The sequence below is a fragment of the Colletes latitarsis genome, chromosome 5, assembly GCF_051014445.1.
Source record: "Colletes latitarsis isolate SP2378_abdomen chromosome 5, iyColLati1, whole genome shotgun sequence".
In the NCBI taxonomy this organism is placed as follows: domain Eukaryota; kingdom Metazoa; phylum Arthropoda; class Insecta; order Hymenoptera; family Colletidae; genus Colletes; species Colletes latitarsis.
Window position 1 is genome coordinate 36,007,397 of NC_135138.1, and position 14,120 is coordinate 36,021,516.

Genomic DNA, 14,120 nt, shown 5'->3' on the forward strand with positions numbered 1-14,120 from the left:
ATAGTTGAGTACATAAAATTATTGCTTAAATCGCTAGCAACATCCATCAGAAATAACACAGGTCTGAAGAAAGATAAAATGCAATATAAATACATAAGTAAACCTGTTGTAAATACGTTCGTTTGAAATGTACCTTAGTCCATCGAAATTACCCGAGACAAGCGAGGATTTTTGGAACACCCTGTACATCTGTACGTGCAAACACATATATATATATATGTGTGTGGTCATTAAAGAAAGTCAGTCTGAGCAAGATGGCCGGCCGGATCAGTTCGGCCTTTTATTACTCCGCGCTTGTTTTTCATTTAATATTGTTAACGAGTTCGTATAATGGACAAAGATACGGTGATAAAGCGACTACACTTCACATCACGGAGGACCATGAATCGTTTGGTTACAAACGACCACTTGTCATCCACCGGAACGAATATTCGGATGATGCCAGCGAAACGTCAGCTAGTCGAAATCGAAGGGATGTCCCTCCGATGCATTCAAATAATAAAGCAAACATCATAACGAAGGTACGCGATCATCTTTTTGCGTATCGCGAACGATTCGATTCTTTCGATCGTGCGCGGCGAGCGGAGATGCCATTAACTCGTTTTCCGCATAATTTGCGATATTTTTGTCTTATCTTCGCGGACTTGTTCGCCGATAGGGATGATTTTAGAATTTTATGCAGCAGTTAATAAGGTCGGTGTACAGTACTGCCTTTGTGCGTCGATCAACGGAGAGCGTAATTGCCGTATTATGTCCCTTCCGGACTAAATTTAATCAATCCTGACGAAACATAATAGCGTCATAGTCGTTCTGTTATTGACATGCAGAGGTCAGTAACCGCTCTGCACGTCTCCTCTTTCATTTTTAACAAAATTTTCTGTTTATTTATTATTTTATCATTAATATTCGTTTAGACAAATGAAGCACTTATTGATCGTTATGCTCGTGCATTGATTTGATCGTTTTCTGATGCACGAATCGCGAACAAATATTGTCTATGTTTTTGTTACAGTGTAATTTCTACGACATATTTCGCATTTTCTATTTATGTTTAACGAAGAAAGATTTTTGTATGATCGAACCATCGAAATTCGTATTATATATCCGATATTTTCTTTCTCATAAACGTTTGGGTTAATTGTTCGAGTTTACGAACAAACAAATAATCAGAAGTAATATTTCGAAATGTTTACGTTGCTTTGTTTTTCATTATGTATGTTTAAAAATATATAGAGAGCAAATATATGTATTTAACATGGAAATAAGAATTAAAAGGGAAAGATGAAACTTGCTTCAAGTTGATATATTGTATTTGTATCAAGAAACAATATTGTATAAGAAACATTTGTAAAATAGTTTGATGATACAGAAGTATGTGCCAATTGGTCATAGATGTATGTCATACTTCTGAACACAATGAAATGCTAGGTTGTATGTACAGTAATACATGCATGACTGATAACAAAGAAGTATAATGTGTCATCAGTCTCTAAAATAAACTATAGTATGACAAAGTAAACTACAGTAATTAAGATTTACATTATATTACACTTATAACAGTAGTTGGAACTTTGATACAACATTAATTTTCATAGCAAAAATTAATCTAATAAAAACTCATATTACTTCTTTGTTATAAATTATGATTCTTAAGTTTTCATTAAATTTTAATCAAATATTTTCAACCATTTTTTTTTAATGTAAAGAGATTGATGAGTAACTATTGATGAGTTTGTAGAAATCTCTTGTATCACATTTATGACTCATCTCTTACTTCCATCCATTCATTATAAGATCATATAACTATTTTTCAATATTTTGTTATATAAGTACATGTACTTGCATAGATTTTATGGGTATATTCCAACTTATTTTAGAATTAATAATATGAATTTTCTGCAACCTTTATCTTGTCTTGGTATATACCTCTGGTAGATGATATACCTATTATCAGTTTATCCTTATGTTTATTATGAATGTGTTTATTATCAGTTTATCCCTATCTATGTTATGATCAATGTTATTTAGTATTTCTTGTTACTTATCAAGAACAATATTTAAAGGTACAGTTAATACTTTTTTCTTCTTATACATGTATATTTTGTAATATGTAAATATGAAAGGGTATGATAAAAAATTATACAATTGTATTGATATTTATACAATTGTGTTTGCAGGTTAATGCTATGAATGATTCGCATCAACAGTTGATGGTACATTGGGTGGGTGAAGGATCTAATGTAATAATATGTCTTGCAAGGGATAGTACACCTACAGTAAGGTTGCAAGGAAGCAAGGTTTCTGTACCTAGCAATCCCAGTGCTGTATATATAAGTTATGATTATGGTGATACATTTGAGAATAAGACAGAAGAGTTTAAGATTTCTTCTAAACCAAATGCAGCATATGCAACTTTAGATAAGTTTACCAATCATCCAAAATTTTACAAATATGTAAGTTTCTACCAAATTAGTATCATTTTCTCTTCCATTAGCTGTTTTTATTATTCTCGTAATTTATTATGTCCTGCAGTGTGTCTTTGTAGACAGTACAAATAGTTTAATTTTTATTACATCCAATAACGGCGAACGTATTGAAAGAGTAAAACTACCATTCCAACCAAGTGAAATTTCATTTTATGAAATGGATCCTAGAATTCTTCTTGCTCTGGATAAAGTAGGTCCAGTACGAAAAGTAAGTTTTTCAGTCTTCGTTTTCACGTATCGCCCGTGTGTTATTATCGTATAAATATTATTGTGTTTTAACTTAGTTATGGTATTCGAATGACATGGGATTTACGTGGGTGCCGATATATCGTTACGTGAAAGCATTCTTTTGGTCTTCTACACATAACATAGTGATCGAACATATGCTGCCTTCCGGATCGAACACCGTTCTGGAATTCCCTTTGTTAGAGGAAAAATTGGATTCTATGAATCGAACGATTCAATTCGAATCGCTTGCGTGGAACATACTGTTCAACAGATCGTTGGCAGTCGTAATCACTAACGTCGAAGATTTTCAAATTAGAGGGAATTATAGGTTTGCAACATCGAAGGACGGAAAGGTATGCGATGACTATTTTACTATGTTTATATTATATGTTTACAAATAATCAAGTTTAGAAGGCGAATAAAAACAAAGAAAACTTTGTTCAACAGAATGGATCAGAAAACTTGAGTCTTTACGTGTCTTATAAGACTAATAATTTTGTTAAGGCCGAGTTCAATACAGATTTACCTTGTAAAAATTACCACATCGTCGACGTTTCTCATAATAGAGTCTTTGTTGCGGTTGCCCACAATGAGACTCAAGTCAATCTTTATATATCAGAAGTGATCGATCAAAAGAAGGCAACTTTCGTTTTATCGCTTGACGGAATTCTTACATTTTTCCCAAATAGCACTTGGAAAGACAGTTGGTTAAAGTAAGTATGGTATAATACAATTTTGTTGTATGAACTTTTATCGCGAACATGTTCAGTAATTTAGGAATTTCATTATTGAAATGTCGGATATATTTATACGCGTCCCTTTGTTTCTTTTTTTCAGTGACGTAGCCGACGAGGCATTTACAGACTTGTATAAGGTTGAGGGTCTTCGTGGTATTTACATAGCGTCGCAAGTAAAAGGAACACCGAAATCAGGCTCTATCGGACCAGAGCATTTAGTATCGTTAATAACATTCGATCACGGAGCTACATGGAACCCCATAAAACCACCTACTGCGAATCACGAAGGTTTCTATATCCATTGTACGAAAGATTGTTCGTTACATCTGAGTCAACGTTTTAATCAGTTATATCCCGTGACGAGGTCGGTGTCGATCATGAGCTCGAAATCTGCACCCGGCATTATAATGGCAACCGGGGTTATAGGGCCAAATCTTAAAGGTCATCCTGCTCTTTACGTGTCTAGAGACGCTGGTCTCACGTGGAAGCAAGTCCTCAAGGATTATTTCTTTTTCAATATGGGCGATCATGGTGGTCTGTTGGTGGCTGTAAAGTATTTCAAGTCACGCGGCGAAACGAGCGATCTATTTTATTCCGTCGACGAGGGTGAATCATGGCAGTCGTATAAGTTTAACGAAAAAATGTTACGAGTGTACGGATTGATGACCGAACCGGGTGAAAACACGACAGTGTTTACGATGTTTGGTTCAGACAGCGGGCAGCATCAATGGTTGATAATTAAAGTTGACTTGCGGAGTGTGTTCGAAAGATATTGCACCAAAGATGACTTCAAGTTCTGGTCTCCGTCGAGCACGGAGCAACCGGTGATGCCCTGCGTATTGGGCCGAATGGAGACTTACCAGAGAAGAGCAGCGCAAGCAAAATGTTACACAGGCATGGATTACGATCGTCCTATAAAGACGAAAATATGTCAGTGCGATTACAACGACTACGAGTGCGATTTTGGGTTCGTGCGAGATGGCTACCCGTATCATTGTATTCGCGACAAATCGACAATTCTTCATGACCCCTACGCTGTGCCAAGCACCTGTAAACCTGGAAAATTTTATAATCGGACGAAGGGTTATGTAAAGATAACCGACGACGAGTGCATCGGTGGATTGGCCAGGAACTTCGAGCCGGACGAAATTCCGTGTCCTATATCGGAGGTGTCTGAAATTTTGTTGGTGGCTCAACGAGAACATATATCGCGCATCAGTTTGGTAGAAGAGAAATTGGAAAAGTTGCCAGTTCACGGTATAAAGAACGTGATAGCCATAGAATTTGATATGAAAAATAACTGTCTGTATTGGGCGGACATTGTGAACGATACAATTGGTAGGCAGTGTTTCAATTATGGCACTAGTTATCCTGAGATATTGGTGGAAACCGACTTGAGTTCTATAGAAGGAATGGCGCTCGACTGGGTGTCGAATCTTCTCTATTTCGTAGACGGCGTTAAGATGAGAATTCAAGTAATTAGGACGGACATATCCACTATGGGTAGAATGCGAAGAACCATTCTCGGTCCTAACAATTTGATGAAGCCCAGAGGTATAGCAGTTCATCCGATGAATGGGTATATGTTCTGGACCGATTGGGCTCCGTCCAATGCTTCCGTTTCAAGGGCCAATCTTGATGGGACAGACGTGAAACGGTTATTCGTTGAACCAACCGTCGAGTGGCCAAATGGAATAACGATAGACTATATATCGGAACGTATTTATTGGGTAGATGCTAGACAGGATTATATTGGGTCTAGTGATTTCGATGGCAAGAAGTTCAAGAAGGTGATCTCGAAGAACGGTAGGGTATCGCACCCTTTCGCTGTTGCGGTCTTTAAGGACAATATGTATTGGGACGATTGGAAACAGTCTATGATATTCGTCGCGGATAAAAATTACGGTTTAGGTATAACTACGATTATTGGCCAGTTACCTGGTCTAATGGATCTGAAAGTGTTCGGTCACAGCACGCAGTTTGGCACCAACGCTTGCAGCAACAGTACCTGTTCGCACATTTGCGTGGGCGCGCCTCGCGGTGGTCACGTGTGCCTTTGTCCGGACGGAATGGAGATGAGCGAGGGGAAATGCATGTGTCCGGGTGGCATCGAACCGTTCGCAAATTCCACGTGTCCACGAGTAGCCAGTACCTGCGCGGCAAATCAGTTTGCTTGTCGTAATGACATATGCATCCCCGCTTTTTGGCGTTGCGACGGCGACAACGATTGTGGCGACAACTCGGATGAGATTTACTGCAACAGGACCATGTGTAACTCGAACAGATTCGAATGCGACGACAAGTGCATCTCCAAGTACTGGGTCTGCGACCTGGATAAGGATTGCAAGGACGGCAAGGACGAGATGAATTGCACGTACTCGAATTGCACCGAGTACCAATTCAGATGCGACAACGGTAGGTGTATATCGCACAGGTGGATCTGCGATGGAGAGGATGACTGCCGGGACGGTTCCGACGAGAAGTCTTGTAAGGGAAAAATGACTCCAAGTACTTGCAGATCCGACGAGATACTGTGTAAATCAAACCACGCGTGTATACCGACTAGTTGGAAGTGCGACGGTGATCCAGACTGCATCGACGGTATGGACGAGGCAGACTGCACCAATATGGTTTGCGAGAGTTGGCAATTTACGTGTAATTCGTCACGGTTGGCCAAAAATCGATGTATTTACCAGTTTTTCGTATGCGACGGGGACGAAGATTGCTTCGATGGTTCGGACGAAGCGAACTGTACCGTCACGGTTCCTCCGGCACCATTGGCTCCGATGCTGCCTACCAGTCTCTGCAACGACTGGATGTTCATGTGCAACAATAAGAAGTGCGTGCCTTATTGGTGGAAATGTGACAGCATGGACGACTGCGGCGATGATTCCGATGAGATCGGCTGCGGAAACGCCGAGGAAGTCGACGCCACTATCGTCTCTATTACCGAACAGCCCAAAGTTTGCCGAGAACAACAATTTCAATGCCTAAACGGTGAATGTATTCAGGACGCGTGGGTGTGCGACGGGTCGAAAGACTGTCCTGCCGGTGAAGACGAGGCGCGCTGCGATGGAGTCCAGGTCGCCTGTAAGAAAGGCCAGTTCAAGTGTCGCATGGACGGCGGTTGTATACGTATAAGAGATGTCTGCAATGGTATAGAAGAGTGTCTCGACGGCAGCGACGAATTAGGTTGTTCGGGCGAGCAACATTCTAGCCCAGCTGCCACGCCGTCTTGTCTCGTAGGACTGTTTCCCTGTGACGAGATTCGTTGCTACTCATTGTCGGCTTATTGCGACGGTTATCCGGATTGCCTAGACGGCTTTGACGAGAGCAACTGCGAAAAGAATAGCTCCCGCGTTTATCAGGTCCTCATGATGGGAGTCGATGAACGATCAGTAAATGCTACCAGCTTTTTCATGTTCTGGTGGATGCCGGTACCTATAAACGTCACTTTCGAATTCTTACCATCCATTGCGTATGCGGAACCTGGTGCTAATTGGACCAACGCCACCGAATGGATCGAGGAAATGGAATATCAGTTTAATGACCTCAAGCCTTATACTCGTTACAACGCAACGGTTCACGTTAGGCTAAAGGGACAGTCTACCGTATTCCCACCGGCGAAATATCAGATTGTCACAACCGGGAAAGGTGTTCCTTCGGAACCACGGAATGTCACTGTCAGACAGGGTAATGGAACTCGTGTGGAGATCAGCTGGCTGCCACCCCTGAATCCGAACGGACCCATCATCGGTTACGAAGGCTTCGTTGCACCACCTATACCGCCCATGCAATTCTTTAGACCAGGGTTTGAAACTCTTTTAAAAATAATAATTGTTCCGATCCCATATAATAATACTTCATAATTGTTACAAGAGCAGAAATTCGATATTATAACAATTTTTAATTCGTACTTTAGACTCAAGACGTCAGCGATTATCTACATGCTTTTCGAGGCGGGCAAGAATTATTCTTTCTGGGTGATAGCCAAAAACGAAGAATACGAGTCTGCTTCTTCGAACGTGGCAACCTTGACTTTCGACGGATCTGCGAATGTAGACGACATCGAGGGTCTGAAGGTGGTCTCGACCACGAATCAGTCTGTTACCTTAGCTTGGAAGCCAATGAAATCCGTCGATGGATATCACATTACTCCAAAGGCTCCTGCTCATTATCCCTCGTTGCGAATGATCTCAACGTTGGAGAATCAAATAGAAATTACTAAACTGGCTCCGGGAGTTAAATACACTTTTGAGATCAGTGCTGTAAAGAAGAAGTATGTCGGAAAGGCTGCTCTCATATTCGCTACTACGGAAGGCACACCTTTACCATTGGTGACACAATTCGTTGCTCAATTAGTTAAACCGCACGGAACAACGGTGAAATTGTCTTGGGAGCCGCCAAAGAGTACTCGGAAGATCAGGTGGCAGTATGCGGTTCATTATGCTATCGATATAGTGGAATTCTTCAAAGGTAATTTCGTGGAGAACGAATGTATATCGTGTTACCAGGTTTTTATTAATCTTAGGGAATTATGTTTACAGATTATAAGCTTCTCACCACGAACGTGTCAGCTACTATCAAGGATTTGGAGGCCTGTGAGTTCTACATGTTCGCGGTTGGTGTTAACGGAGACTATGGCGCGGGTGCTTTGACTCCACCTATTCCAGTATTTACACATTTCAATCAACGCGCTCCGCCGAAGAAATTAAGGGTCATGCCGTCGGATAAACAGGATACCATAGTTGTTTCATGGAGTTCAAGTTGCCCCACGATCGACGAACCTATCCAGTACACGGTGAGTTCTGATACTTCGATACATTTCATTGAAACGGGATAATTTTATTTTGACAAGTTTTTTCACACAACAGTAAATAAGATCTTTATATCTGAAACATTTTGTAGTTTTATCAATAGTTTAGAGGATATTCGATAGGGCTGATTTAAATGAAATACCACAAATTTTAAAATTTAGTTTAAAAGAAACAGTAGAGTATAATTTGGACTGACTGGGTTCGATTAGACGTAAATTACCCTGGATTAAACTGAGTTAGCTTTTACAAATAAAAATAGATCTGTAGAAGGTGTTTACTGTAGGTGTATTGCCTTGATTCTAGATTACCGTGTTAGAGATGGTATTGAACAAACATTTTGTTGTCACTTTACCACCAACGAACGAAACGATAATGAAGCACACGTTTAACTCGATAAAACATGGTGGAAAATATCGAATCGTTGTATCAACGAATGTTGATAACGCTATACCAAGTCAGCCATACATCTATACAGCCCCACCAATTCCGCCACCTCATCAATTGACGGTTATACACAAAGATCAGGATTATGTTATTTTTTGGCAAGAGCATGATTTACCGGAAAGTCTGAAAAACGAAAACTATCATTATGAGATTCTGGTAGTTGAAGAATCGCGCACGATGAATGAATCGATTTCTACTATTTATAAAGTCAATCAGCCACCGTACATTTTTAAGGGCGTTAAGCCAGGTGTAATTTATACAATTGCTGTTCGTTTGGTCACCGATGAAGGTTATCGAAGTGTCTTGAGCGAGATTTTGAGCACCAGGAACTCTGCAGGTAATTATCTCATTGTATACGTCACGTTAGTTAGAGTTTTAAAATTAAAATTTATATAGGTATAATTCATAGGATTTTCATCATAAACGATGATAATTGATCCTTTCAGAAACATCGATGCCAGTAACGATGAACACATCGAACATCTTGTCGTTTGCAATTCCGATCTGTTTGCTTATTTTGGCTCTGGGGTCTGCGTTGGCTTATTTCGTCGTAAGACATAGAAGATTGTCTAATACTTTCACGCAGTTTGCCAATAGTCACTATGATACTAGACGCGGGCAAGCAACTTTCCCAGGAACTACAGATGGTCTAGGTTGGTTTATTTGATATTTGAGTTTTGTTTAAACAGAAAAACGAGAGGATTATTCGAGATTTGAGGCTTTCTCGGCTGGTGTCAGTGTCAGTATTCATAGCTTCCGGATGAATGTCGCGTTTAAGTTTAGCAAGTTGCTGACGTTTCGCAAACGTTAAAACAATTACTTAATTATACGTTATCTTTTTACAGAAGAAGAAGATAGCCCTGTTATCCGAGGCTTTTCTGATGATGAACCGTTGGTAATAGCATAAACCCAGATATCATACAGCGTCTGTAGTAAATATACACACTCTCTCCCCCTCCACAAATACACACCCACACACATTAACAAGCATGCGTAACAAACTCAGCAGCTACACTACACGTATATATACGTACATGAATATAAATATGATATTTACATGTTAGGAGAAATGTGCCAAGACACTATTATTAATATGATAACTTAGAGCACGCGTGCACGCGCGCGCATATACACACACAATTACACAAAAATACACACAGACAAACATACAGACAGATAAGACTTGATCACAAAAGTGAAAAGCTTTTATGGAAGTGGCTCAAAACTGATACACTTCATTAATTATAGTACATACAGATTGATCAGACGGGCTGCTTAGAGCACTTACATGAAAGCTTTTGCATATCATCACCTTATGTTGTGTAGAGATCTAATTACACATGTACATGATATTGATTAGTATACGGAAAGTTAAGTTTACGTCATATCGGCGGGGCCGCAGAGATGGAACCTCTTATTTGATATATCTGTAAAGGTCAGACAGCGCATGAGAGAGACAGAGAAAGGGAGAGGGAGAGGGGATGGGAAAGAGAAAAAGGGAAAGAGAGCGAGAGAGAGAGTAATTTGTATATATAGTAAATATTTTGTACCGAACCGCAGAACCCATGAACGTTTTCGAGATGCCATGCATAAAATGACGTTCATACGGATTTCTACTGTATGTATATGCATTATGAGGAAATCATATATACTATGACGAAGTTCTTTCATCGTCTATGTTTTGGAATATTCGTACGGAAAGTGAAGTCCCGTTGGGTTTTCCTTTTTGAGAAATTTTTCTTCTCCGAAGTCTGCATTTATACGAGCGGATTTGCTCTGCGTCTTTTACTTTTTTTGTAATAAATCTTTTTTATGTAATACACAGACACTCGAATAAGCTTATTCATACTTTAAGAAAAAGTCCATGAAGCTTGTGACAGCGGTGAGAGTTCCGTTAGTTTAATCATTTCAGTATAATGGCGACGATGATTGGTGACTCTATACTTAGGTCGTGATTCACTAAGGAAGGAAGCAGATGATTGGATCACCAATTTCATGAATAATTTTTCGTTAAAAAACATTGTATCTTTTAAGCTTGCTGATCGAGGAACTAGTACGTTTCGCCTTGAACATTGTTCAGGTGAAACTGTACGGTTCACAGTTTCATTAGAAAGGGACAACGTTTGGATTTTATTATACAGTGTTTTTAAATATGTGGCAAGTACTGTAGGGATGGATTCAGATCCTGAAACCACAATAAATGTTCATGTAAATATATATTCCATACGACATTGTTTTCATGTTATGTTTCATCGATTGTTTATTTATCTGGAACATATTGACAAATTAATTTTGCAAAAACTTTTTTAAGCATCACATTGGATTTCTTTATAATCCAAGTTTTACCAGCTTTATAGAGGTTTTTATACACGTACTGAATTTTTGCATAGCATTATTCGTATTACTTTTGGGATATAGGATTTCTATGAATTTGATTGATAGTTTCTAGCTAGTGTATGAATCTTTGTAGTACTTGCCTCGTATTAAGGTACAACCTGTAGATGTAAATAATAAATAAACGAAGCGGTTGGACGTGTTTGTAACTTCGCTCTATTAATATTGAAAACTCGCTTTGAAAAATCCAAGATTTATGTCTTCAGCGAACTAGTTCGATGCCCTCTTTTATACACGGAATCGATTAATTTCATGGAATATTAGTTAGGTACAAAACTTGAAATGTTCGTAAAGCGATTTTTAACCGAATTTTTATTCCTTTCGAACGAAAGGTCGACGGTAATTTTCTCTTGAGAGGAAAGCGTGTACGAGAAGTCATTAGAATTTCCTCTTTATTTAGGAGAAAAAATCGTCATTGTAATTTTAAGTCTAATCGGAGAGATCACACACGATTGTAAACTTGCATACGTCGAACGAAGATTCAACGATTTATCGCTCAACAGATAGGATAGACAGGTAAATTTGTTTGGGAATAGGAAGTATCAAGCAGTATTATCAAGGTCTGTTCGTTGCTGCGTCGCATCTAAACGACTAGGTTTATATCGGTTTCAACTCGAAATGTGTTTAATCTCAGGAACAATGTTTTCGGTATTTCTAAAGAGTAACTTGTAAATTATAAATTCGATTATTTAAATTGCCACAGTGGGCTTTGTTGTAAATTTTTTGTCGAACGTTCCAACGACTTTCAAGCGATAAAAGATCTGATAAATTTTTATTATCGAATTTTGCCGCGTATCGAGCTTTATTTTGCCTTGATTGTATGTTTGGTTTTACTTGTATGCAACTTGTAGTTTTCAGTACTTTTAATTTTGTCGATTTTAATGCGATTAAACGATAACAAATACTCGACGAATACTCTGAGATAAAGCGTTGTTGGGATTGCAATTAACCCGTTTTACATTGTTAACACGATATTGTTACACAAAGAAGAAACGAGAACAAGGGTGAACGAGAACGATGGACTCGGATATTTCGGTCCAGTTTCGCGAGAACGACGATTTTAAGGGTGCGTAGCTTGTACGTGTAAATCTCAAGGGTTATAGCAATATAACAGTGATATATACATAATATATAAAAATATATACGTATACATATAATATATTTGCGTGTAAATAAATGAAATTAAGGCACTGAGAAGTGAGACTTTGTTTTCGAGGAAAGAGAAATGACTGTCGCGCATACTGGTTGCGTGTTGCTTCATAATGAAGTAAATACATGTTTAACATCGTAGTTATTATGTAATAAAATAATAATGAAGTAATTCCTAATTGCCAATACTACCAAATGCTCTGTTAAATTTATGTAAAACTAATAAGACATTAATACTTTGAGGTCAGCGACACTATTTCTACACAGTTGTAGATCCAAACGAGATTTTCCTAAATTTTTAGAAATTCCATCATTATTTAACGATTAATGGTTCATAAAACTGCTTCAAAGTTTTTGCTACATTCGTTTTACAATTTCTTTGTAATTGTACAGACAAAACAGAGCTCTACGCGTTACAGTATATACGATAGTCACGGTTTTCTGCTAATAATTTTAATGAAAATGTTTTTCTTTACAGGTAAGCGAATGTCAGTATTACTTGTTATCCGTGAATGTTGTTTAAATTCTATTTAATTAAAGAATATCAAATATATGTTACTATTGTTTAATACTGTTTAGTTTGCAGTACTTTGATTCACATATTTTCTTAATTCGTTCAAGCAATTTGAATATTACGAATAGTTTTCGCGTAAAGACGATATTGTTGTGTATAGTTGTCAAAAAGTGAAACGACAAGAGTGTCTGCTGACTAATTCCACAATGGACTAGTTTCCTAGGTTTTCAGAGCTAATTTGAGGAAAATATACAGTTATAACCATTCGTCGTATGTATTTTTATCGCTTTGCTGAATGCTAATTTTGAATTGTAATTACTATATTTTTTGATTTCATTGTAATACGAATGACGTAACTCCATCGTTTATACGTGTACTTGGAAGTGTGTTTGCTAAAATTTGTTCATTGGATCGATAATCTATTCTAAAGTTAAATATTTATTCTTCAAGAGAAATAATCGAATCTGTTGAAAAACGGTTGTTTCGCAGAGTGACATCGTAAAAGTGTAAAGGTAATAAATCATTGGGGAATGGAATGTTAGCCTGGATTCTTTATTGTATTTCTTTTACGACCGCGGTTTCCACCTAGGGTATCCTCGATTACAAATATCAACAATGCTGAGGTCTAATCTTCTCTTCGAAATAAACTTCGAGGCTCGATCGAGGTGCTTACGCATTAGTATATGTAAGTTGGTGGGGGTCAGTTTTTCGAGGCACCGGCACGCTGCGTAGCAACAGTGCTGCTAATGCGACAAGTCCAAGGTCGTCTTCATTAGTCCTGTGGATTTTCACGGGAGCGGATGTATCGTCGTCTCTAGCTAATACGGTATATACGCTTTACCAATTGATATCTAAACGCTTCTGATCACCACTATTACTTTCTATTACTCTCTAACGGTGCCTTCGTTTAATATTAATACATTTGGGTACCAATTGAGTCGGAATTATGACAAAACTGAATCGGGTTTCGCGCGTTTTCTCCAATATTTAACCGGCGTCGATTCATTACATCTCTCTACACGAAATTACATATCTCGTACATATTATTTCATATTCAATTATTCTTTAATTGTGATTAGGTATGTTTAATGCAGGGCATTTGATTTTAATTTGTTCTTTTATTTCTGCTGCAGTCTCTGATTGGAATTCGAGTACAAGGGAAGCTACCGGCATGCAACAGTGCTGCTAATGCGACAAGTCCAAGGGCGCCATCATTAGTTCTGTGAATTTTCCCGCGAGTGGACGTATCGTCAGTCTCCAGATTAATAAGGTATATACGCTTTACCAATTGATATCTAAACGCTTCTAATCAGCACTATTACTCTCCATTACTCTCTAACAGTGTCTTCGT

The 14,120-nt window shown here is 38.4% G+C and overlaps 1 protein-coding gene across 1 annotated transcript; it reads left to right on the top strand.

The window, feature by feature from the left end:
* Window positions 1-229: 229 nt before the first annotated feature.
* On the top strand, window positions 230-12,303 carry LOC143342245 (sortilin-related receptor). Its single transcript, XM_076765939.1, has 11 exons — window positions 230-521; window positions 2,178-2,453; window positions 2,533-2,694; window positions 2,771-3,067; window positions 3,162-3,427; window positions 3,552-7,262; window positions 7,374-7,927; window positions 7,999-8,252; window positions 8,572-9,049; window positions 9,159-9,365; window positions 9,558-12,303. The coding sequence occupies exons 1-11, from the start codon at window positions 255-257 to the stop codon at window positions 9,617-9,619; spliced, it is 6,534 nt and encodes a 2,177-aa protein (XP_076622054.1). The 5' UTR covers window positions 230-254; the 3' UTR covers window positions 9,620-12,303.
* Window positions 12,304-14,120: the final 1,817 nt, after the last annotated feature.

Excerpts from the sequence above, each read along its gene's own strand:
- LOC143342245 (XM_076765939.1), top strand. The coding sequence starts at position 255 with ATGGCCGGCCGGATCAGTTCGGCCTTTTATTACTCCGCGCTTGTTTTT. Across the intron at positions 3,068-3,161 it reads CAACATCGAAGGACGGAAAG|AATGGATCAGAAAACTTGAG; the intron begins GTATGCGATGAC and ends TTTGTTCAACAG. Across the intron at positions 7,263-7,373 it reads ATGCAATTCTTTAGACCAGG|ACTCAAGACGTCAGCGATTA; the intron begins GTTTGAAACTCT and ends TTCGTACTTTAG.